Source organism: Poromitra crassiceps (assembly GCF_964638095.1).
Source record: "Poromitra crassiceps genome assembly, chromosome: 1".
Taxonomy (NCBI): Eukaryota; Metazoa; Chordata; class Actinopteri; order Beryciformes; family Melamphaidae; genus Poromitra; species Poromitra crassiceps.
This window is the reverse complement of record NC_139623.1, coordinates 81,370,457-81,397,674: the sequence shown is the minus strand read 5'-3', so window position 1 is coordinate 81,397,674 and position 27,218 is coordinate 81,370,457. Positions and strand designations below refer to the sequence as shown.

Below are 27,218 nucleotides of genomic sequence, written 5' to 3'. Positions count from 1 at the left end.
GGCAACTGTACATGTGTCGGAGGAAGCATGGTGCTAGTCTACAGCTCTCCCCAGATCGGCAGAGGGTGGAGCAGCGACTGGGGCAGCAGGGGGAAAATTGGCCAAGTGCAATTGGGGAGAAATCAGAAAATAATAATACTTTCTTTTTTTAAAGTTCACCCAAAAATTTAAATTCTGTCATCATCTACTCACTCTCATGCTACCTGAAACACAGGTGTAATTTGTTATATAACACACAGGGAGGTTGCCAGCACAACTTCATACATTCAGGCGATGTCTCGTCATAGACGCGTGGTCAATGTGTAAGCATGGGGGAAATCCTCCCATTCTTCCCAGCCAGCATATTTAGCATTTAGCTGCTAGCCCAGCCCAGGCAGACAGGATCAGGGATTCAACCAACACAGTAAATGCACATCTGAACAGAGGTCTATGGGCCCTATCTTCCGACAGGCGATATCCCCTAATAGCGCTTGCGCACCTGTTTGCGCGTGCCTTAAGGCAGGGAAGATAGCAGTCCGCCTTGCGCCGTCCGCCAGGTGTTATGCCGAGTTTTGCACCCCAGCGCCGGCAGCATCCCCACCTCACGGGAGCATATTGTAATGATTTATACAGAAATGTAACTGTTTAAAAGTGATATAATTGTCTGGTAGACGTGACCTCCCTGATTTCTAAGTTAACACATTCACTGCCAGCCGTTTTTTTTTTACTGTAGGTAGCTTCTGCCAGAGGTTTTTTTTGAGGATTCTGGCTCATTTTACAAGAGCCGAGGATTATTTTCTGCTTGGACTTTGTGAACACAAAGTTCACAAAAGTACTAATAGAATGTGTGCTTTCTCTGTCTAAAAGAGTTAGTTTGTAGAGTTAGTAGTTATGTAGATATTAGCCGTTGAGTACAGCATGGTTTCAGCGTCTGAGACTGAAAGCTGAGATAATCGCAGTTTTGTGAAATTCAATCAAACAGGCAGAACAGTCACTTTAACCATTTATTTTTGGCATCAGTGAGAGATCAGACATCTAAACAATATAGTTCTGAACGCCCTCTCCTTCAAACTCCTCCCTCCGTGGGCGTGTCTGGTGGCTTTCAGCAGCGTTTGTCACAAGCGAGTTTCTACTGCCTGTCTGAGCAGTGAGCAGCCTCCCTCCCTGGGAGTGTGGATGGGGCTCACTCGTTTCTTGGGTTTGAGAGCTTTGATGAAGCTTTGTGCGATTCTAGGCTTTATGCTGCGTGTTTCAAAGTGTGTTTTCCACCCAGTCTATTTTTGGAACCCCCCCACCGTTGTGCGCCCGTGTGCACCAGCGTGAAAGCGTTTTCGCCTACAGTATGAGAATGAGGCTCGTTCGTTTCTGGGTTTTCGGTTGAGAAACCCCAAGAAACGGGGTTTCTTTTGCGATTCTGGTCTTATTTATGCTGCGTGTTTCAAAGTGTGTTGCACCCATAATCTATTATGCAAATTTGCAATCCCCCACCGCCAGCAATCAGCGCGAAAGCGAAAGCGTTTTCGCCAATCCATTTTACAGTAGGAGAATGGTTTCATCGCGCGTTCCCCTGCAGTTTTGGCTCGACTTTTTCTAGTCTGGAGAGCACTGTCGCCACTTAGTGGGTCGGTGGAATGGGTTGTACACGTTCCGTGGCTCCAATATTTTTATAGGAGACGTGGGGGGCGTTGATCCACGTCCCACCGTCAAAATTTTTTTTTTTTTTTTTTTGACGACTCAACTCGTCATTGGCAGTCAACCGTTGGATTTTTTTTGACGACTCAACTCGTCATTGGCAGTGAACGTGTTAAAACAGCCGCGAAATATGTTGGGGATGCAATTCTCGGCAGGCATGCGGAAACGTTCACGGCACCTGTCGCAGATTAGAGCCGTGCCAAAATCATCTGCACCCCCAAATGCCTGCACAAACGGGATTTGGGTGGTCTTAACTACCAGAATTATTCACAGGCGTGGCCAGCAATGCTGGGCATTACGTCAATCAAAACCAATAAGATTCCCGTCTCGCAATGGCTGTTTGCGCGAGGCATGCAATATGCTGTAATTCTCTCCATGCGTAATAGAGTGTACTCACTCGTGCATTAGGATTAGACTGTTGTGATATCATTGTTCAGTTTTAACCATCAATAATTGTTCCTTTTCTCATTATTTCATTTCTCAGAGTAAATACTGTATATTTATTTTGAGATTTTTGTCAATTATTTTTTGCTGTTATGGTTATTATTAGCTTAGTTACTCACTTCTACACTAGCTTAGATTGTGTTACTTATGGATGGAATTTGCCTACGAGCGCTGTGTCAAACTTCTCAAACCCTCAAGCCCTCACCCACTGCTTTATATTAGGCTAGTGTTTGATGGACATTTCAGACGCTGTAGTTGGGTCCCTTGTTATCATGGCAAACCTAACTGCTTGATTCCCTTCCCACAACTGTTTCTCATGGTTGACCCCGGAGGAAAACAGATAAAACGCAACTGGTGAGAATGCCAAGCAATTCATGTAAATTAATCTTATTAATGCATTGAATTATTGTTCCAGTACCAGGAATTATTTGAAATTTTGAATGAAGTGGCACACAGTAATTATCAATTCAAATTGGAATGTAATGGCCCAATGGCAAATATGAGATAATATAAGATATATGTTAAGCATAAACTGGTTCAAATTCGACAGGCTGCATGTTTCACAGAATAGTGTTTCAAAAGCAGTTTGGCAGAGGCTGTGGAGTGAGCTCAGGGGTAGTTTTGGATTCTGCTCAATGTTAGTAAAGGCAATGTCAAACTTTTTTCTTCTTCTGTGTTATTCCAACTCCAGCAGAGGACATTTTAGCTAAAACTTTCTGATGACCTTCGAATGAATCGGCTGATCAAATCAGACTCACAATCTCATCATAACCACCCAAAAAAGCTTGTCAGCGTGCTACTGAATAGGGATTCACACAGACAATTAGGCTTGGTTTTTCCTTTCTTGATGCATTTTCAAATGCATGTGAAGGCACAGCCCCTGGGCTGCGTGCCACATGACATTAATGCACTTGATTATCATAAATGTGTTATTGTAAATTTGTTATTGTAAGTCGCTTTGGATAAAAGCATCTGCCAAATGACGTAATGTAATGTATAAATGTGTGTATCACAGGCACAAACAGGGGAGCTGCTATCACCAGACACCTTGTTTGCATAAAGACAATAATACTGATAACATAAAAGGAACAACACTATACAGTATAAACAAACCAAGACCTGACCTGCTGACTCAATTAAGGACCTGCTAATCTAAATTGAGGAAACATATTGGACTGCCAGACAACACATTAAGAACACTGTAGAACAATGACGGCACGGCACAGTCAGCCATTAGGTGATGAGAGCATGAACACCAAAGTCATCCGTGTGTCCCCAGCAGCTCCCCAGCATCAGGTCTCAGCCTTGAAGCAAATTGAACATGGTGGCCAAGCTCGGTATTGCAAGTCACACGACACCTAGTCTCACGTGGTCAGACACAACGTCATACATCAGCAAGCTTCCAGCGACGGAGGGTCTGAATCACAAGTAACTTTCCGAGAGAAATCTGATTGGCTGGGCTGTGAGTGACGGAAGTTACGTCATACAGCGTGCATCCGCCATTTACAGTCCGGCGAGGAAACACGTTCAGTGGAACGCCGTGAAGCACCGTGAAGAGACGAACTGTGAAGCGATAAAAAGAGCGACAAAAAGGTAGCGATAAGCTATCTTGCAGGAATAATGAGTGGTCAAGATAATTTAACGGCTGCGTTACAGAAAGTGTGCCAGATCCACGGCATAGATTCTCTCAAAGACAAAGACAACAATTATACTTTTAGTCAGCGTGGTGGGCGTTTGAGCCATTTCAATGAATAAAGTTGATGTTTTCACCCGGCGTCTATTTAGCTGATGCACACATTCCGAAGGCCGTTGTTGGTCAATTCATGTCTGTCACACATCCTTTTTTTTGTTTTGGGGGCGGGCGTTTCAGAGTTGTGTTCCAGATGTAGATTTATCTACGGTTCAAAAACAGTTTCTTCCCTCCACTTACATAGGGAATAAAGCAGCTGTAAAACATTTTCTGGGTATCACTCAAAGTCAAAAATGACTCTTTTAATGATCAAGTACTGTATGAGGCATTTTTTCTTCAGAAGCCACGAGGTGTTTTCTGGAGCTCCCTCTCTATGGCTCTGGCCACTAGAAGTCCATTCCTGTGGGGAAGGAGGAGTGGCGGGAATACGTAAGCAGACATGCATACATGATCGTGGGGCCGCACATCACGGAAGTTAAACCAGTAAGAATATGAGTGGGCAGGTGCTCAAAATGCATTAAAGTACCATGCATGTAGAAGTGCAAGCAATATTACATACAATATGAATGAATATATTACAACACTGGGACTGAAACTACACATTTCATGGCATAGCCAATGCCCTAATTGATGTGCCGTACTTTCCAACTCTGCCTTGACTTAATATCATGTAACTAACATGTCAATACTGATGTAATTTTATAGTTGCATCAAATAAAAAAATAAAACATACATTAGGTGTTGAAGAAAAAAACTGGGTAGAATCCTCGTGATTGAACTTAAAATATGATGAATTGATGGGATTACATGTCGACAGATTGCATCAAACTACTACTACTGCTTTACCAACAAGGACCATAATGGAAATAAGCGGAAGCTTTTTTATGTAATCCTTGACTGTTTTTTATGACACCTTACTTTTGTAAAGTTTTTTTTATGAAAATGTGTCAAATAAATCAAATCAAATCAAATCAAAGATACTGTAATAAAAAATATTTGATATTAATCACGGACACATTTGTCGTTACAGTAATGACAACAATGTTGCAAGAGAGCCATTTCTGCTACCAGCTGCAGCATATTTTCCCATCAATCTCTTGATAATGCCCTAGTGAACACAAAAGATTTTCCTCCACAGTTACAATCATGCAAAGTATATACAGTAGCCTACTTCTGTCCATTTTATGTTTTGCATGGTCCCTTAGCACTGGGATCCTGCTGTCCTTGTATCTCGTGCGGTATGCCAGTACAGTATGTACTGTATCATGGGGAAGTTTGAGCATTTAATGTTACAGGTAGTTAATGCAGGTTTGGTTTTCACAGACTGGCTTTTTTAAAGTTACATTGACACACCCTATTTGGACTCAATGTTAGACAGCTCACTCTGGAGCCAATAGTCTCTGCATGGTTTCCTCCATCCAGCCTCAACTTCCATTTACTCTCTCCGTCGGCATAGAGAATACGTTGTGCCCACAAGCATGAACTCTCTTTTCTTCCTCGCGCTCTTAAACTGTTTTATAAATGACTTTATCTTATTTAGCTTATTTAAATTACCTATTTATTTCAGGGTTTATGTTGCTAAATTCATAGCTTTTGTCTATGATGATTGATCACTGTAAAGTTTTGATGCATTCCAGGATCACTGTTTAACAACTACGTACCCTGCCTAGTCAAATTTGAATAAATGAAACGTGGGTCCAAGCACTACAGGTATGTAAGAGACAAATTACATATAGGTACAAACTGACCAAACGTATCCTTTAATTACAGTAAAGAGACTGAATGTCATGTGTAAGCTCCAGCCTTGTATAGTACTCACGCCTCATGTCTCTGAAGTAGATTGTCTGTCTGTTGGGGTTGAGCAGCTGGATAACCGAGTCGTCTCCGTTGTTCTTCACCCGGCAGCTAATGGTGGCCATCTCGCCTTCCACCACTGACACGTTGTCCATCACCAGGTTCTGACTGACCACTGTACAGGAGAAAGCGAGGAACATACAGTAATGTAACCAGGTTCTGACAGACCACTCTACAGGAGAAAGAAAGGAACATTATGTAACCAGGGCCCGGTTGTTCAAAAGGTTTCATCCGGATAAAACTGATCCGGATTTGGAAATCCTATTTTTTGCTATCCATCTTATTTTTGTGCCGGTTTTTCAAAGCAACATCGGATTGGATTACTCTGACTTTTCAGGATTACCAAATCCGGATAACCAGTGCTACTAGCTATGTAAAGAACAACAGGTAGAATAGCCAGCGTGGGCAAAGAACTTTTATGGAAAGAAATGGCAGCTCCATATTGCCCCATTGCAACATCAGCGCCCAGCAGCCTCCGCCATTTTTGATTTTTGGAAACGTGACAGCGCCAAAAGAACCTCGCAGTGGTCAGCCGCGGTAGCGCTGCCGCTGGCCCCTATAATCAGCCTCTCTAAACAGTAACTCAATGGGAGTTGAACCTCGGGTCCTTTTCATTAGCTATTTATCTTGGGGGGGGGAAAAAAAAAAAAAAAAAAAAAAATTTTTGCTTAGTTTCCACAATATGGTTGTTGTTTTACATCCCTGCACTACACCACTTCAATCAAGATTTGCAGTACGCCCGGAAAAGAAAGTTTAGAGTGTTCTCCCGTTGAGTTACTGTTTAGAGAGGCTGATTATAGGGGCCAGCGCTACCGCAGCTGACCACTGCGAGGCGCATTCTGTTTCCAAAAATGGCCGGAGTGTCGTCTCTTTCCTTCCACGCTCTTTGGCGTGGGGTCACTTCAAGAGTTTTTTTTATTTGAACAGAAAACACAATAAAACAATATAAATATCCCCTTTCATTTTCTATTTTGGGAACCGGCAGTCCGAACATTACTCACAAATACTGTACATTGTGGATATTTAGAACAAGTTTCAAATAAAGATGTATTGAGTTGAATAAAAAGGCTAAATGTCCAATACTTAACAAAATAAATAACTTCAGAGTTCTTCATCATCTTCTATGGAGAGACCAGCTTGTACAGCTTGGCTTTTAGGAGGCGGATCTCAAGTCTAGCCTTGCTGTAGTTGTTTGGGGGATTATTTTATGAGGCTAAAATCTTTCTATTTTGCTGTACTGAAAGGCTGAATGTCTATGTCTACTTTATGGTGGTCTCGACCTAGTTTCAAGATGGAGACCAGACACGCTGCCTCGCACCACGCGCAATCCTAGTGACCTCACCTCATGTAATCCTAGTGTGACGAGCACAAGTGTAATCCCAGCGTGACGTCCGCGTGACGCACTTGCCTATATGACGCCGATAATGTCGTCAGTGCCGAGGCTATGACATAGCAGTATTTATAGCCATGCTCCGTGGGTCATCGTCCTCTTTCCCTGATCTTCTGGTCGTTGTACCCGAGCTGATCGCATCCCATTCTCTGAAAGCTGCGTTTCGCCATTCTCAAGCTGCCTCATTCCTTCCGATCCTGCTATTAAGCCATTCGTGTTCGCGGTACCACTCACCCCCGTTCTTCCGGGTCCTTTTAACACTTCCGGCTGTCACGGCGCAAAATAAAATAGTTGTTTTTGGAGCGGACAGTGAAGGGGTAAAATAAAGAATGTAGCCTACTACTTTGAGCCGGTACACAGCAAGCAAGCAGAGTATCCACTGTTAGCCAGGTCAGATAACGTTATCATCGACAATGACGAGCACTTTATTGTAAAACATACCTGGACTCCAACAAAGAAAGCTTCAGATAGTTGTCTCTCCTCCGAGGCAGCGCGAGCCACTTACGTCATTAAGACCCGCAGACGTTAACGTAATTCCCTGGAATGCGAGCCTTAATGAGCCAGTTACATGGCGTTGCATTCTTAGACATTGCCGTTTGCTTTTATTTGGTATGTTACATACAATTGGCTAAATTATTAGTTAATTCAGAGTTAGATGATATTGGAGCAGCGCAGCCATTTTTTATTTTATTTTATTATTATTTTCAGCCGGAAGTTTTGATACGGCCACACAACCAGGTCAAATGGGCGTGGCTACATAAGGTGAATAGCGAAAGAAAGACGGCGGAGCTACCTTAAATGTCTCTTCGCATCCAAGATCTGGCACATTTTAAAGTAAAATCCGTTAACCTGGTGCATTCGAGAGCAAAATGAAGAGGCTAAATCTATGAAGAACTACACACACCTCTAATGTGTTGCGACTTTACAAATAAGTAGGCCTAAACAATTAATATTAAATGTATTTACACATCGTGCACAAATTGCACTCATGTGACAAATTTACAATAGTTAATATCCAGCCAGAATCATGGCAAATGGATGTTCAAGGTATCAGTTAGCAATAGCATCCAGTTAATCAATGCCTAATGACAGCCAGATTACGTTTTAAACTAAAAAAAAAAAAAAAAAAAAAAACGTTTCCCTTTCTCCGAGATGATGCTCCAGCCATTCAGTCAAATAAACAGAAGCCAGCTGCTCATCAAACATACTCCTCTTTAAATGGCAAACCAAGTGAGGTCACAGTAGCCTACGATTTGGATATTTAATTGTGCTGCAGGGCGATGTCCATCATCGGTATACGGCCCCTCATATACTCTCATTCCACGGCAACAATGCTGCAAGTTAAAAAATATCTGTTCATGTCAGTCATATCAATCAGGCTGAGAGACCTCCTGCGTCCCTCTATCCCCGTATCAATCACGTGTCAATGCCATAGCTCCAGCACCGGGGCCTCGGAAAAGGCATTAATCGCATTCCGGCATTAATCCCAGTCATTTAGCGAATTGAGCATCTAGTGTCCATAATGCTAGGCATGCCGGAAGGGGCGTCAGTTCATGCATGCCTATAATTGCTAATATTTGAACGTGCTTCTGGGGGGCGCGCACGCTTCATTGGGCGAATCTTGTCTGTCTCTCCTGCTAGCAATTCAGTCCATGTATCATATTGTTCATTTCAGCTCATCAACGCTCAGCATCTGATCTATGCTCACTCTTCTCCCCAAGCGGATCCTCCAGATGTGTGACCTCCCAGCGGAGCACTATTCCAGCCACTCCTTCGGGATCGGCGCGGCCACATCGACCGCCGCGCAAGGGGCGTCCTCCGCCTCCCTGCAACTACATCCGTCCGGAGCAGGCCGCGATATTGCCTGCCAGCCTCCATGCACCAACCTGCTCTGCAACTCTCCATGCACCAACCTGCCCTGCAGCTCTCCGGGGCCGCTGGTCCTCGTCAGCCTACGCGGCCTACATCCGACCGGAGCAGGCCGCCATACTGTCTGCCCAAAGATCCCTCCTCCCCTAGGCTTCAAATGGCAAGCACATGGCATTCATTCTCTCGTTTCCTCGCAGTAGCTCGCTACTGCGCACTTCATTGGTGGTGGCCTCCCCGAATCCATAGCGCCAGCAGCGCTCAGGCAAATTAGTGCCTACGGTAGTAACGACTCGCAAATGCCGTGGTGATTGCAAATCACTAATTCAGATCCTAGCAGACTACTCGAAGTGTTTAAGGTGTTGAACAGCCTGTAAGTTCAGTAGACCACTAATTCAGACCCCAGTAGACTACTCGAAGTGTTCTAGGTGTCGAGCAGCCGGTAAGTGTTCGGTGTTGAACAGCCTGTAAGTACGGTAGACTACTCAAAGTGTTCGGGTGTTGAACAGCCTGTAGTCAAATCTCTAATTCAGACCCCAGTAGACTACTCGAAGTGTTCTAGGTGTCGAGCAGCCTGTAAGTGTTCGGTGTTGAACAGCCTGTAAGTACGGTAGACTACTCAAAGTGTTCGGGTGTTGAACAGCCCGTAGTCAAATCACTAATTCAGACCCCAGTAGACTACTCGAAGTGTTCTACGTGTCGAGCAGCCTGTAAGTGTTCTAGGTGTCGAGCAGCCTGTAGTCACATCACTAATTCAGACCCCCGTATACTCGAAGTGTTCTAGGTGTCGAGCAGCCTGTAAGTGTTCTAGGTGTCGAGCAGCCTGTAGTCACATCACTAATTCAGACCCCAGTAGACTACTCGAAGTGTTCTAGGTGTCGAGCAGCCTGTAAGTGTTCTAGGTGTCGAGCAGCCTGTAGTCACATCACTAATTCAGACCCCCGTATACTCGAAGTGTTCTAGGTGTCGAGCAGCCTGTAAGTGTTCTAGGTGTCGAGCAGCCTGTAGTCACATCACTAATTCAGACCCCAGTAGACTACTCGAAGTGTTCTAGGTGTCGAGCAGCCTGTAAGTGTTCTAGGTGTCGAGCAGCCTGTAGTCACATCACTAATTCAGACCCCAGTAGACTACTCGAAGTGTTCTAGGTGTCGAGCAGCCTGTAAGTGTTCTAGGTGTCGAGCAGCCTGTAGTCACATCACTAATTCAGACCCCAGTAGACTACTTGAAGTGTTCTAGGTGTCGAGCAGCCTGTAAGTGTTCTAGGTGTCGAGCAGCCCGTAAGTGTTTGCTGTTGAACAGCCTGTAAGTTTTGGGGGGGTTTAGGCAAAGGGGGGGGGTTCTTTTTAGGTTTTCTTTCTTAAAGCAAAAAGGGGGGTTGTCTGGCTTAAATGCCAATTCCGCCTGCCGAATTATGCCGGATTGGTCGGTCACCTTACGCCCGCTGTATCGCTGCGACCACGCCCGGACAGCGATTTTCATAAGTCGCTGCGGGGTTTCTCAAATCTCAATGCTGAGTCAGCGCGCCGAATTACGCCGGAGTGGTCGCTGGATGCGGCCACGCCCGGTCGGTGGTTTTCGTAAGTCGCTGTGCTGCCGAGCCAACCGGTCGGCGACAAGCGTCGCCTTCCGCCCAGCGCCCGCTGTATTGCTGAGGCAAGCAGACCGGTTGGCAGTTTTATGCAAAGGGCTGAAAGCCGGGATTGTCTTTCTCAATGCTAGGGGGGTTTTTGGCTAAAAGGTTTTTTTTTTTCTTAACACTAAATCAGCGCGCCGAAGTATGCCGGATTGGTCGATCACCCAGCGCCCGCTGTAGCGCTGTGGCCACGCCCGGTCGGTGATTTCGTAAGCCGCTGTGAGGTTTTCCTAATGCTGAGTCAGCGCGCCGAACTATGCCGGATTGGTCGATCACCCAGCATCCGCCGTAGCGCTGCGGCCACGCCCGGGCGGTGATTTTCGTAAGCCGCCGTGAACCAAGTAAACCAAGTAAAACCGCGACGCGCAGCACGCCGAAGCTCGCCGGATCGGTCGATCACCCAGTGCCTGCTGCAGCGCTGCGGCCACGCCCAGGGGGCTTCGTAAGTCGCGGCCGCCAAGCCAACCGGTCGGCGACAAGCGTCGCATTCCGCCCAGCGCCCGCTGTAGCGCTGAGGCAAGCAGACCGGTTGGCAGTTTGGGTTTTCTTTCTTTTGGGGGATTCTCTATTCTAGTCCGAGCAGATGCCCTCTCTCACCGCAAGAAGAGAGGCATCTCAGCGCGGAGTCATTACGCCAAAGAACTAGTCGTCGCCATGCTGCCATGCCATCAGAATTAGTTGCCATACCATCCCATGCCATAGATCTTATCGCTCTGCCATACTTGAATAAAGCTTGCTTGTTAAAACTCTACCCTCTGGTCTCTCATGATTGAAATATACTTAATCACTGTAGCCTAACGGATGAACAAATTAAGTGAAAATCTTATGAATAAATAAATATATATAGAGAGGCAAAGTGAATGTCACTTCCTGCTTCAGCACTGTACCAGAGATTTTCTTCCGCAATTTATTTTCCCATAAACATTTCGTAAAATGCTTATAAAAATAGTTTTACTTGGTCAAACCAAATGGTTCAGCTATATTTAGAATCGGGAGAGACCATAGAACATTTCACTCGAACCAAAAGTAAAAAAAGCGACATCACATTTTTTTAACCTTTTGGTCCGAGTGAAATGTTATGCTTTGGCTCTCTATACTGTATACTGCATGATCCAAATATTTGGGGGGACACAAAAAACAAACATTTATACCTTTTTTTAGATAAAATAAAAATGTAATTCTGCAACGGCGGGTCTTACAAGGTTAATCCTGATTTTCAAGATTTTCAAGATTTGATCTAATCCGTTATCCGAAATCCGATCGGATTACTTTTGAACAACCGGGCCCAGGTTCTGACTGACCACTGTACAGGAGAAAGAGAGGAACATAATGTAACCAGGTTCTGACTGACCACTTTACAGGAGAAAGAGAGGAACATAATGTAACCAGGTTCTGACTGACCACTGTACAGGAGAAAGAGAGGAACATTGTGTAACCAGGTTCTGACTGACTATTGTACAGGAGAAAGAGAGGAACATTGTGTAACCAGGTTCTGACTGACTATTGTACAGGAGAAAGAGGGGAACATAATGTAACCAGGTTCTGACTGACCACTGTACAGCAGAAAGAGAGGAACATAATGTAACCAGGTTCTGACTGACCACTGTACAGGAGACAGAGAGGAACATAATGTAACCAGGTTCTGACTGACCACTGTACAGGAGCAAGATAGGAACATAATGTAACCAGGTTCTGACTGACTGACCACTGTACAGGAGAAAGAGAGGAACATAATGTAACCAGGTTCTGACTGACCACTGTACAGGAGAAAGAGAGGAACATAATGTAACCAGGTTCTGACTGACCACTGTACAGGAGAAAGAGAGGAACATAATGTAACCAGGTTCTGACTGACCACTGTACAGGAGAAAGAGAGGAACATAATGTAACCAGGTTCTGACTGACCACTGTACAGGAGAAAGAGAGGAACATTGTGTAACCAGGTTCTGACTGACCACTGTACAGGAGAAAGAGAGGAACATAATGTAACCAGGTTCTGACTGACCACTGTACAGCAGAAAGAGAGGAACATAATGTAACCAGGTTCTGACTGACCACTGTACAGGAGAAAGAGAGGAACATAATGTAACCAGGTTCTGACTGACCACTGTACAGGAGCAAGAGAGGAACATAATGTAACCAGGTTCTGGACTGACTGACCACTGTACAGGAGAAAGAGAGGAACATAATGTAACCAGGTTCTGGACTGACTGACCACTGTACAGGAGAAAGAGAGGAACATTGTGTAACCAGGTTCTGACTGACCACTGTACAGGAGAAAGAGGGGAACATAATGTAACCAGGTTCTGACTGACCACTGTACAGGAGAAAGAGAGGCACATAATGTAACCAGGTTCTGACTGACTGACCACTGTACAGGAGAAAGAGGGGAACATTGTGTAACCAGGTTCTGACTGACCACTGTACAGGAGAAAGAGAGGAACATTGTGTAACAAGGTTCTGACTGACCACTGTACAGGAGAAAGAGAGGAACATCATGTAACCAGGTTCTGACTGACCACTGTACAGGAGAAAGAGAGGAACATAATGTAACCAGGTTCTGACTGACTGACCACTGTACAGGAGAAAGAGAGGAACATAATGTAACCAGGTTCTGACTGACCACTGTACAGGAGAAAGAGAGGAACATAATGTAACCAGGTTCTGGACTGACCACTGTACAGGAGAAAGAGGGGAACATAATGTAACCAGGTTCTGGACTGACCACTGTACAGGAGAAAGAGAGGAACATAATGTAACCAGGTTCTGACTGACCACTGTACAGGAGAAAGAGAGGAACATAATGTAACCAGGTTCTGACTGACTGACCACTGTACAGGAGAAAGAGGGGAACATTGTGTAACCAGGTTCTGACTGACCACTGTACAGGAGAAAGAGAGGAACATAATGTAACCAGGTTCTGACTGACCACTGTACAGGAGAAAGAGAGGAACATAATGTAACCAGGTTCTGACTGACTGACCACTGTACAGGAGAAAGAGAGGAACATTGTGTAACCAGGTTCTGACTGACCACTGTACAGGAGAAAGAGAGGAACATTGTGTAACCAGGTTCTGACTGACCACTGTACAGGAGAAAGAGAGGAACATGTACAGTATTGGAATCGGTGCATCCCAGCAAAGGGGGTGGCTCTGTTCGTGAAAAAATGAAGCCAATGCAGAAGTGCCTTAAACCTGCATTCTTTCTAATGGCTATGGGCGACTATATGGGCAGCAAGAAGAAGTCCAATTGTACGAAGCCAATGGGAAAATGACCCTACTTCTCCCTTTTCGAATGATTTTCTTTTTTACCCCATGCAAAATCCGCTCATGGTGCGTCACTGCTGAATGCATATAGAGGGAACACTGGTATTGAACCCTGGGAGCATTGAGCCCTGGGGACATTGATATCATCGCTGTTGGGGCAGGACCTCAAATGTCATTTTTTGTTATAAATCAATGCCACTGGTACGTGTATATATATATATATATATATATATATATATATATATATATATATATATATATATATATATACAGTATATATAATATTTCTGCTGGTCTATTTTCATTCAAATATTAAACTAGATGTTCCTCTTAAGCCGTTTTCCCACATGCGCTTTGTACCGCTAAATGACCGGAACGTGGTCTAATGCCTGCATGTGGGAAAGTCGTCGTGCCGGTATAAGCGCGACCCCGTCGTCGCGGAGATTTCACCAGTTTCGAGCCAGTCAGAAGAGCGGTATGCCGCGATAGGCAAACAAGTGAGAAACGGGTTCAGTCATTTTCCGCGACACCGGTCCTTCTCTCATCATGGGCGAGGTGTACACACGTTGCTTAAAGTTCACTTCCAGCTTGCATCATCTAATCATTCGCGCACATCAAAGCAAACTACTTCCACATTTCGCTTCATGCATTTCGTCGCTGTGCAATGAAAGCCACTTATCTCCAAATCGCCAACTTTTCAGGAAATGAAAAAAAACCCGTGCTCTTAAAATACTGAACACCATGTTGTCATATTTGACACATGTCTTCATTGTAGACAGTTTATCGCTGAATGTGTCATTACATTATTAATATCTTACCTGAATAAGCTCAAATGCTGTTACGGGATTATCACACCGAGTCTGGAGCACTTTCTGCTGGCCAGACAGCAGCGTGTGGGAGCCTACCTTTTAGGGCGTGAGCACGAGCCGCTGTGCTCCAGGCAGCGGGGACGCGCGGGCGGAGCTCTTCACTCTGCCAAGCCGGGGAGAGTGGCTCTGTCATGGGTTGAGCAGTCCCGGAGTAACGTGACATTATTCTTGTCAGAAACAACTTCGATTTGCATACTTTAAATGAGTTTGCAGCCCAAGGACAACCCGAAAACACCTTATTGATCTAAACCCGACCCCCCAAATAAGCTCCCCCCTCCCCCCGCCCCCCAACATACAGGAAATTTCGCTCCTAGATTCTCACATGCCAGCGCTGAGGTGTGAAGGGAAATTCCGGGAAATGTCCGATATTGACTTACAGGTAATTTTCAGGTACGCATGTGGGAAAACGGCTTTAGTCTTACTATGTTAATTATGTTGGGTCTCATAGTTAGATTACTACTTTAATCTATATTGTAAAAAAGAAAAAGAAAAAAATCATCATGCTTTTATCTTGAAGGCAAAATCACTCAACCGGAATGAAATTGTAAAAAATTGTTGCTCAATTCACACACAGAAGAACAAACAAAAACAACAAATGACAGCGTTTTCGTGTGAGGCGTGAGGAGTGATGACTGACAGCTGGTTTGAGTGATAACTGAGGCATGTATTGCAGGAGGAATGACAGCATTTTCGTGTGTGGGGTGAGGAGTGATGACTGACAAGAGGTTTGAGTGATAACTCAGGCATGTATTGCAGGAGGAATGACAGCATTTTCGTGTGAGGACTGAAGGCGTTTCAGAGCACACGCGATGCAGTTTACGATGATACACAAGAGCTAACAACGCTTAGTCTGAGGAATGATAGCCAATACTCTTGAGGTAGGAGGATACCCTGAAATGGTTGCCGTGCACTGGTCACCCTTCACGTCTCTGTGTGGGTTTTACAAAATTTAACCAATGGAAAAGCATTAAAATGATCTTCTGAGTAATTCTCGTAACACCATTCGCCCTCAAACTGTCGCTCAAACCTCAAAGTTCCGCCCCTACCTCCGTCTCAAGCCCCCAGGCAAGGAGTACAACCCGGAAAAAAGACACTGGCAGATGCACCATGTAATCCTGGCTTCGTCTGACGTAAATAGATCAATAAAATGTTTTTCAAATTATCGCTAGGCTGCAAACTCATTTCAACTATGCAGATCGAATTGGTTTCTGACGAGACTAATGTTCACGTTAGTGAGAGGCTGCTCACCCTCAAGACAGACCCTCTCTCTTGGCTTGGCGCATGCCTGTGCGCAGGGCCGCGGGAAGATGTGCTGCTGTTTTGTATTGGAATTGCAGTCTCAATAAAAAAAAAAATATTAAAATGTGTTTTATATGTTTTATACTGCGATATTTAGGGCTTATGAGCAAAGCAAAGAGGGTGGAGATGTTATTTTTGATGTTTGGTTTATAATAAATAAGATAATAAAATATAATAATAAGCTCAGTGTTTCTGCCTGTGTTGCTGTCTGTTGTAGTGTAACACGACCTAAAGGGAGTGACATGAAAGTGAGTGCGAAAAGGAGAAAATACTATACACAACAGTATAATCCTAATGTTAATTTAAAATGAGATATTACTCTAAATATGGCTAAAAAACATCCAAACGTCCAAATAACATCCAAATCTTTTTCGGCGCCGCCAAAAGTCCCTTCCTTGCAGCACCCCCTGCTTAAAATGACTTCCAGCGGCCCTAACCCTAACCCAAACCCTAGGCCCTAACCCTAACCCTAGGCCCTAACCCTAACCCTAACCCGTGCGCTCCAGAAGGGTTGCGGCCACGCTGGACTGCTCGTCCCGGAGAAACTGCCTCAAATTCTGACTGATAATCCTGTCACATCATTTGAGCTTATTCAGATAAGATATTAATAATGTAATGATGACAGGTCCACCGAGAAACAGACTATAATGAAGACGTGCCAATTTTGACGACGTGGTGTTCAGTATTTTAAGAGCACACGCTTCGCCCCGACAGCAACGATATGCTCCTGTTTCAAGTCTTCTTCAATAGACATTTTTTTTGTTTGCAAACAACGATTACGTATTTTCGTGGGCAGAGCTGAACTGGTTGCAGAAAGTGAACTGTACTCACTGTGGGGATGGTCTAGGATCCAAATAAACGGCCAAAGAGGCAGTGCCGGACATCGTCATATACCCAGTGGGAAAGCTCAGCGTCTATACGGCGGAGCCGCGCACAAGACTTTTTTTCCCTTATTCCTGGAATCTCTACAGCTTGTTTCCTACTTGCAGAGAATATTGAAGGCGAGAGTTGATGTGTTTGACAACAGCGCTACCGCCATTTTGGCTTGAAAAAAGCCTCAATGGCCAATGGGACAACAGCATAGAACAATGACAGCCAATCAGAGGTGTCTCTTTCAGCCCAAAATGGCGGATTTGCTGTGCGCCGATGTTGCAATGGAACAACCTATTAACTTCTGTTCCTATAAATGTACGTTTTTTGCAACCACTGACGTAACCCCGTGACGTCCACTCGAAATTGTCTATACAGCATGATGTTCATTTAGTAAATAATGGTCCCATTTAGAGTAAAATACAGATGATGATGTCATCAGTGATAGTGTCACTATGATTAGGGCATGATTGACAGGTCCAGTGATCACGCAGCTCAATAGCATGCAGCTCTGTGGGAAACCCCTGGTCTCACGCTAGCTGCTCCTGGTTCCAAATAACCAAGATGGCGACGGTCAAAATGCCAAACTCAAGGCTTCAAAACGGGAATCCACAAACCAACGGGTGGCGTCAGGGTAGCCACGTCCATATTTAAGATTTCCTGGAATTTTTCAGGGTCTTGAAAGGGGGAAACTGCCTGATCACTTTTTTCTGGAATATGGAATCCCCCTCACACATGACCCCCCGTGTCAACGGAGCTTGAATGAATAAAACACATCAGCAATGCCTCAAACAAGAATCTCATGATGACATTACATCTCCACAGTAGCTGCTGGGGATATGATAGGAAGGTCAGTGAGTAAAACATACAGGATTATAAGCAGATAGTGTACTAAGCAGGGATGCAGCTGTGTGTATTGTTCTAGAAAATATTCTTAAATACTGTTAGTAGGCCTACTTGGGTTTCACTACAGACAATGCAGTATCTATCTATCTATCTATCTATCTATCTATCTATCTATCTATCTATCTGATCTATCTATACAATTGTGTATGTGATTGTGGCCTTTGTCTGTTTCAATTTCTGTGTTCGGCCACAGCTATGCTGTTTTACGTGCGATCGGGCTGAAACCTTCAGGGTGTGTAAAGGGCACCCGTCCGGATTGTCTAATCAGGCTAATTAGCTAATGATGTGATGTATCAGTGATGATGTCAAAAGTGATGTCATAAGGGCGCACACACACACACACACACACACACACACACACACACACACACACACACGGAGACATTGTGACAAGACTGATCAGTGATGTCACACACACAAGGAGGCATTGTTGTGACATCACTGATGCAATAACATTTAGTGAGCAACACACAAACACACTGCCAATAAGGCAGGCGAGCGCCCGTATCAATTGAGTATGTGGACTTTCTTTGTTTGTTTGTCTGTTTGGTCACAGCTCTGCCGTTTTATGTGCGATCGGGCTGAAACCTTCAGGGTGTGTAAAGGGAACCCGTGCGGGTGACCTGACAGAGATTTTCTAATTAGGCTAATTAGCTAATGATGTGATGTGATGTGATGCGATCAGTGATGATGTCAAAAGTGATGTTATAAGTGTGCGCACACACGCGCACAAAGAGGCATTGTGACAAGACTGATCAGTGATGTCATAGGGGGACACACACTTTTTCTGATGATGTCATCAGTGATATCATAATGGGGCACACACACACACACACACACACACACACACACACACACACACAAGGAGGCATTCTGACATCACTGATGCAATAACATTTAGTGAGCAACACACACACACACCCGCGCGCACCAATAGGGCAGGCGAGGGCAAGCTACGGGCGAAGCTGCGTTGCGACCGAGCCTAGGCATCTCACGCGCATGAGATGCCTAGTATAACATTTAGTAAGTGGGCTGTTCGGCCACAGCTATGTCGTTTTACGTGCGATCAGGCTGAAACTTTCAGGGGGTGTAAAGGGTACCTGTGCGGGTGACCTGACGGAGCCATATTTTTTAATTAGGGCAGATTAATTGCCCTAATTGACCTAAGGCTGATTGCCCTAAGACAGGCTATACAGTATAGTTCAGTGATCATGTCATCAGTGATCATGTCATCAGTGATCATGTCATCAGTGATGTCATCAGTCTGAGGCTATATAAGTAATGGGAGTAAGTAGGTAGAATCGGGGAGGAACCAGACGGAGACGATGGCTTCCGCCCCTAGGCTGTGCGGATGACCTGACGGAGCCGGATTTGTTTATTAGGTGATTGCCCTAATTGTCATCAGTGATGTCATCTGTGATGATGTCATCAGTGATGTCATAGAGCAGGCGAGGCCGCGACACGCAGTGGTCATCCGTGATGTCATAAGAGCAGGTGAGCCCGCACAGCGGTCGAGCTGCAGGCCGGTCGAGGCTGCGCAGCGGCCGAGCTGCGTACTGTATGCAAGCTGCAGGGCCAGCTCTGCGATCTTCAGGGCTGGCGAGCCTAGGAATCAAGCACGTGTAGCGCGCGAGATGCCTAGAATGCCGTTTATTATGGATCCGCTGGTGCAAAGATCATGCATTAGCATTCACAAGCTCTCAGTTGAGGTTGAGAAGAAACTTATGGATAAAAGCCTTTGTGATTCCCCCTTATACAAAAACCTCCATGGCTTGCCTCCTCCATGATTACAAAAATAACAACACAAAAACATCACTCCTTAGGAGGCTAAAAGGAGTTGAGACTCAGGGGTGGAGAGGGGCGAGAAGAGAGCGAAAGTAAAAGACAGCAAGAGACATCAAATGCTCATTTGCATGCCTCAGTTGTCAAGCACCTCTAAATATGGCGTGCCATTTAGCAGACAAGGAGGATGAGGTGGAGAAATTGCATATTTTGATGCTGACAGATAAGAATAGACAGCTTAACAAACCAGATTCAAATCAGCTCCCCTTGGTGGCCCAAACACGGCCCAAAATAAATGAACCTCATCGCCTTTAATATTCAAGACTGAAGCTCATTTTTCAAAGGTGGTGGAGGTGGGTGGTGGGGGGGGGCATCTGGTGGTTATGATAATACCCTAACATACTACAAAATGTGTTTCAAGGATCCACTGAAGGTTACCAGGCAGTGGCAGGGCGTTGCAAGGTGTCTGCTATAGGCTGTGTCTAAAGCAAGGCAGATGTGGAGGGAATAGGGAGGACTTCAAAGGGTGGCTTGTCTTGTCGGCTGCTTAATTGTTCTTGTGGTGGTAAATAAACAACCCTGACAGATGTGCTAGAAGGCGGTGAAGGAGGAGTTGCGGGCTGTACTCTACACCAGGGGTTTTCAAAGTCTGAGAAAAAGTTTGGAAAAAGCCCACACCCCCGACAATAGCCTGATATTGCTATTTGAGATACTTCAGACTACAACAAATACATAAACAGGTCTGTCTGGAGGCATTTATTTGTTTCTGACTCTGGGAAAGTGATGATGTCATCAGTGATGTCATCAGTGATGTCATAAAATGTTGTGATGTCATAAAAGCAGTTGTGACATCATCAGTGAATGAATGAATGAATGAATGAATGAATGAATATTTTATTTTCGTGTCAGGACAATTACATGACCCATCCCACATGGGATTATCAGACACTCAATATTTAACAAAACATAACATTCCGGTATGTTACCCAACCAGAAGCTTTCAGTGCAGCCCAAATTAGAGAGTATATATACATGCAGACATAATATGCCTATACATATACATTCATACATACCTGCACATAGAATACGAAAATAAAACAAAAATAAATAAAAATAAACTATAATTTATCAGTTATACGTCAACCTTCTCCTCCTGTCCCACGCTTTAGAAAGAAATTCAGAGAATGCAAAAATATTATCAAAAAGAAATTCGAGTATTACTCCGTTCTCACTATCTATCATATTTAGCTCAGGAGTATGGACTCTTTTAAACATTGTTTCTCTCAAGTCATGATACAAAGGACAATATAAAATGAAATTAATTTCATTCTCCACCTCATTCAACTCACAATATCATCAGTGATGTCATAAGGGTCCCACTGATGATGTCATCAGAGATGTCATAAGAGCAAAATCAAGTCCCAGGGGCAGACACTGAAAGAAGTGGGAGTCTGGCTTCAGACCCCCGTCTTCAGCCATGGACAGCTGTATGTTGCCAGCTCCAGGACAGGTGATCCAGCATCTCTGAAGTATGCCATCAAGGAGCAGCCAGGGTGAGGCCGCGCAACGGCCGAGCTGCGTATGCGAGTTGCAGGACCAGCTCGGCGAGGTGCAGGGCGGGCGAGCCCAGGAATCGAGCGCGCGTAGTGCAGATGCTATAATTGCCTTTGGCCAGGTTCGCCATTGTAAATAAGAATTTGTTCTTAATGACTTGCCTGGTTAAATAAAGGATAAATAAAATAATAAATTATAGCTGCTGCGCAGCAATGGGTCGTGGCCGGGCAAGTCTCAGGTCTTTGAGCTAGAGTCCAAGTCGTCTCAAGTCTGTGATTTTTTTTTATAGGACAGTCTACCGATGCAGATGCTGAAGTTTGGTGTCGTTTGAAGAAAAAATGTGGGAGGAGTAGGGTTTATTAGTTTTACAGTTTTACAGAGGAGGAGGAGGAGGAGGAGGAGGAGAAGAAGGAGAAGGAGAAGAAGGAGAAGAAGAAGAAGAAGAAGTAGTATAAGTGACCCTGCCGCTTCGCTGGACCGGCCACTAATAATACAGGCAAATACAATAAGTGGCCCGGCCACTAATAATAATACAAGCAAATACAATAAGTGGCCCTGCCACTTCGCTGGCCTGGCCACTAATAATACAGGCAAATACAATAAGTGGCCCTGCCGCTTCGCTGGCCCGGCCACTAATAATGGCAAATACAATAAGTGGCCCTGCCGCTTCGCTGGCAAGGCCACTAATAATTAAATACTGTATGTCTATGACATCATCAGTGATGTCACTCGAGGAATTGTGATGTCATCATGTCTATGACATCAGTGATGTCACTCAAGCACTCGATGATGTAATCAGTGATGGGTAAGTGGGCTGTGTTTGCAATGTCACAATGTCTGGTCACTCGAGCAATTGTGATGTCATCAGTGAGTGATGTCATCAGTGATGAGAAGTTGGGCAATTGTGGGCTGTGCATGCCAATAGAGCAGGCGAGGCCCCATTGTAAATAAGAATTTGTTCTAAATTGCCTGGATAAATAAAGGATAAATAAAATAAGTAATACAATACTGTTTGGGGAAAAGGGGATTTCTCTTGATTTCTTTATCCTTCATCCATACAAGTGAATGCTGAGTGTAATAAGGTTGCTCTTCTTATCGTGTGTTTCAGTGTAAAGAGTTAAAGTGAATGCTGAGTGTAATAAGGTTGCTCTCCTTATGGTAGGTTTCAGTGTAAATAGTTAAAGTGAATGCTGAGTGTAATAAGGTTGCTCTTCTTATGGTAGGTTTCAGTGTAAAGAGTTAAAGTGAATGCTGAGTGTAATAAGGTTGCTCTCCTTATGGTAGGTTTCAGTGTAAAGAGTTAAAGTGAATGCTGAGTGTAATAAGGTTGCTCTTCTTATGGTAGGTTTCAGTGTAAAGAGTTAAAGTGAATGCTGAGTGTAATAAGGTTGCTCTCCTTATGGTAGGTTTCAGTGTAAAGAGTTAAAGTGAATGCTGAGTGTAATAAGGTTGCTCTCCTTATGGTAGGTTTCAGTGTAAATAGTTAAAGTGAATGCTGAGTGTAATAAGGTTGCTCTCCTTATGGTAGGTTTCAGTGTAAATAGTTAAAGTGAATGCTGAGTGTAATAAGGTTGCTCTTCTTATGGTAGGTTTCAGTGTAAAGAGTTAAAGTGAATGCTGAGTGTAATAAGGTTGCTCTCCTTATGGTAGGTTTCAGTGTAAATAGTTAAAGTGAATGCTGAGTGTAATAAGGTTGCTCTCCTTATGGTAGGTTTCAGTGTAAATAGTTAAAGTGAATGCTGAGTGTAATCTAAGGTTGCTCTCCTTATGGTAGGTTTCAGTGTAAAGAGTAAAAAATGCTTGCTGATGCCTAACATGAACAGATTTTAATGAAACTATTTTTGTAAGTGACTCATGGGCTCTCTGAAGCTGGTAGTATTGATCACGCTGGCCTCGGTCAGCTGCCTCCAAGCTGGAGAGTTAAAACTGTCCAAAATCCTCTGCCTCTCCAAAGTAATTAAGTTATGATTCACCTTTTCTTTTGCACACATCTTTATTTTTTATATTAATTTAAAACTGCATAGATTTCAGGAGTATAAAAATATTGTCATATGTCACATTGTGCATATTCCCCCCCACCCTTTCTTTTTACCTTTATTTTGCAGGTAAAAATCGGTTGAGAACCAGTTCTCATTTACAACGATGACCTGGCCAAGAGGCCTTAGCAAGAATAGAAAGAAAGAAAATACTAACGGTACATAAAAAAGGGCAAAAGGCAGGGTAGATTAATAAAATAGATCCAAAATCGATCAGTTACTTTTCGGCTCAGTTGCTGTTACTGTGCACAAACTGTATTCCATCTATTTCATACTTTTCATTCACATATTTCTACTTAATATTATAGTGTTGTAATTATCTGTTGCATTATGTTTAATAGCCCCTGTTTGTTTTACACTTATTTATACTGTATCCTATTACTATTTGCTGCAGCAATGACCCAATTTCCCCACTCCTTCCTTTCAAGTTTCATCTAATCTTATCTACCTGTGACATTTGCTACATTTTCAATGGCCAGTAGCATATGGCCTACAAAGGTTACAATTTAGCCCTTGGCCATCCATGTAAAAAAAGTGGAGGCAGCCTAGATTAAACCTGTCAGACGACGACACTCTAAGACCGCACTGCACAAAGCTATAGCCTCAGGCCCGGATTCACCAAGACTGTAATGGGAGAGAAAATGCCATGTTCCATTTTTAGGGGTAAAAATGGCATGTTTGCATTTGATTCACTAAGAAATGTATACATATCAGACTGAGCCACAATTACATTTTCACCACCTAATCAAACCCAACAACCAACAAGTACATAGCCTCATTATCTTGATTTGATTCATCTTGCTAGATAAGGCTTTGTTCGATGTCGTTTATGTTTGCACATAATAAATATCTTGTACACCAGATTGAAGGGTAAAAAGATTGCTGCAAATATGAAAAATGTATGCAGACTCAATCTACTATGTAAATGATTTTTGTTTTGTTTTTGTTTTTTTGGAAGGGGGTTTCAACAACAACAAAAAACAACAGCTACTACAACAACAACAACAACATAATAATAATACCAATAATTTCAGTGAGTCTCTGAGTACTTTTTGAACATTTTTCTTTTATTTTTTACGAATACCGTGATAATACCGTAACCGTGATGAGACTGCCTCTTTAAGAGCTGCCTTTATCTCATCTCTGCTCCCCTGTATGAGCTGCCTTTATCTCATCTCTGCTCCCCTGTATGAGCTGCCTTTATCTCATCTCTGCTCCCCTGTATGAACTGCCTTTATCTCATCTCTGCTCCCCTGTATGAGCTGCCTTTATCTCATCTCTGCTCCCCTGTATGAACTGCCTTTATCTCATCACTGCTCCCCTGTATGAGCTGCCTTTATCTCATCACTGCTCCCCTGTATGAACTGCCTTTATCTAATCTCTGCTCCCCTGTATGAGCTGCCTTTATCTCATCTCTGCTCCCCTGTATGAGCTGCCTTTATCTCATCTCTGCTCCCCTGTATGAACTGCCTTTATCTCATCACTGCTCCCCTGTATGAACTGCCTTTATCTCACCACTGCTCCCCTGTATGAACTGCCTTTATCTCATCACTGCTCCCCTGTATGAGCTGCCTTTATCTCATCACTGCTCCCCTGTATGAACTGCCTTTATCTAATCTCTGCTCCCCTTTATGAGCTGCCTTTATCTCATCTCTGCTCCCCTGTATGAGCTGCCTTTATCTCATCTCTGCTCCCCTGTATGAACTGCCTTTATCTCATCACTGCTCCCCTGTATGAACTGCCTTTATCTCACCACTGCTCCCCTGTATGAACTGCCTTTATCTCATCACTGCTCCCCTGTATGAAGTGCCTTTATCTCATCACTGCCTTTATCTCATCACTGCTCCCCTGTATGAACTGCCTTTATCTCATCTCTGCTCCCCTGTATGAACTGCCTTTATCTCATCACTGCTCCCCTGTATGAACTGCCTTTATCTCATCACTGCTCCCCTGTATGAACTGCCTTTATCTCATCACTGCCTTTATCTCATCACTGCTCCCCTGTATGAACTGCCTTTATCTCATCTCTGCTCCCCTGTATGAACTGCCTTTATCTCATCTCTGCTCCCCTGTATGAACTGCCTTTATCTCATCTCTGCTCCCCTGTATGAACTGCCTTTATCTCATCACTGCTCCCCTGTATGAACTGCCTTTATCTTGTATTCATTGTATCTTGTATCTGAGCTTGTATTCAGGGTAAAGCAAATTTCAACCCTTACTACAGTGATGGAAATAATCTCTCCAGGGAGAGATTCCAGGGAAACTACAAGCGAGGGATAGGTTAATGTTCTGCTGTGGAGCTCCAATCACCTGCTAGAACATTCTACTTTTCCATGGAAGTCTCAGGGAAGCAGATGCTGCTTCAGCTGCATTTTCACAGATCAATTGCCATGCACTCCGGCTCACAGTTGCATCTTTGGCCGGCCCCCTTGCTCAGATAATGCCCATTTATGAACTCAACCTTCATTTGTATGTCAGCTACACACCCGTCAAGTTTCGTGACGGCATCTTGCATGGATTTGATGTTATCACGCTGACAAAATATGCCCACAGACAGACAGACAGACATATACATTGGCAAAGTACTCAAAACGGATTCTGTGGTAGTTTCTGCTACAATAGGTGTCTCCAGGTCCACATTTTTCCATGATGACACACACGCACGCACGTGCACACACACACACACACACACACACACACACACACACACACACACACACACACACACACACACACACACACACACACACGGTGAGCCGTGCTGTCGCAGCTGGTAACAATACTATGTGAATAAATCAAAATGACTATAAAAAGGACTATATTTCGGGCTCACCAAGTAGAGCGCATATCATGTAAGGCTGTCAATATAGTCATCCAGTTTGCTTTGCTCAAATAGTTTTTGCTAATTCTAAATCTACCCTTTTGCCCTGACTGTTTTTAACTTGTGCATACCTTTCTTTCTCTTTCTTGTATGTGAGTACTATGAGAGCAAAGCAAACTGGATGTTCCCCTCATGTAGACAAACTGCCTCTGTGGTTCACCACAAACAAACTTATGTTTGGCTCTTAGCCTAAAATCACTGAACCACCTCCTACATTGGGCAACAACAGTTCTCCTAGGACCAGAGCAACACAGTAACCAAAGGTGTTCCATCCTCCCAAGATCATCTAACATCACCTGCCCTTGGTGGCTTATTTAAGGTGCTCTCTCTGGTGGTTCTGCACCTCCCACACAAAGACATTAGCTTGCTCTTGGGAGAAGGCTTTGTGGCAGATCCTCTTTAAACGGTTCTCTACTGTACATCACAAAATGGTTGTGAGCACAGCGCACTGCTTTAAAAGCAAAGGAAAAGAGGTGACTGGTAATGGCCAACGTCAGCCCCTACCACATTTGTATTTGTGCTGATACAAACCTGTTTCAACTATGCTGGAGGTGCACTGCATGCACCTGGCCACAACATGAACAACTCAAGGGCACTCTGTAGAGTGCATCATACCTCCACCAACCTCGCTACAAAGTTTTGTCATGTTACGTGAATCCATATGGAAGTTGGGCTCCTTTTGTCCAGTGGGCATGGAAAGTTAATCAGTTCTAAGTTGGCCCATTACCTACTTTTTCTACAAAGTTTTGTGCAAATCTGTTAATAACTCTTTGAGATATCCTGCCGACAGACAGACAGACAAACAGACAAACGGACCGACAGACAGAGACAAACAGACAGACACAGACAGACAGACAGACAGACAGACAAACAGACCGATAGACAGAGACAAACAGAGACAGACAGACAGAGACAAACAGACACAGACAGACAGACAGACGGACAGACACAGACAGATACAAACAGACAGACAGAGACAAACAGAGACAGACAGACAGACAGAGACAGACACAGACAGACAGACACAGACAGACAGATAGACCAACAGACACAGACAGACAGACAGACAGACAGAGAGACAGAGACAAACAGACAGACAGACAAAGACAGGCAGACCGAGACAGACTACCCTATCCATGAAAAGTCCAAAGAGTCTAGAGATCTAGATGAGTCATGGTTAAATAGTCTAGAGATCTAGATGAGTCAT

The 27,218-nt window shown here is 44.1% G+C and overlaps 1 protein-coding gene across 1 annotated transcript in view; it reads right to left on the bottom strand.

The window, feature by feature from the left end:
- Positions 1–27,218, bottom strand: part of cadm1a (cell adhesion molecule 1a) — a gene marked incomplete at both ends in the record, with an annotated part of 848,087 nt that overhangs the window by 198,076 nt on the left and 622,793 nt on the right. Inside the window, one exon of the mRNA XM_083642420.1 lies at positions 5,625–5,774. Within this exon, the coding sequence (XP_083498546.1) occupies positions 5,625–5,774 (150 nt within the window). The remainder of the gene's footprint in view (positions 1–5,624; positions 5,775–27,218) is intronic.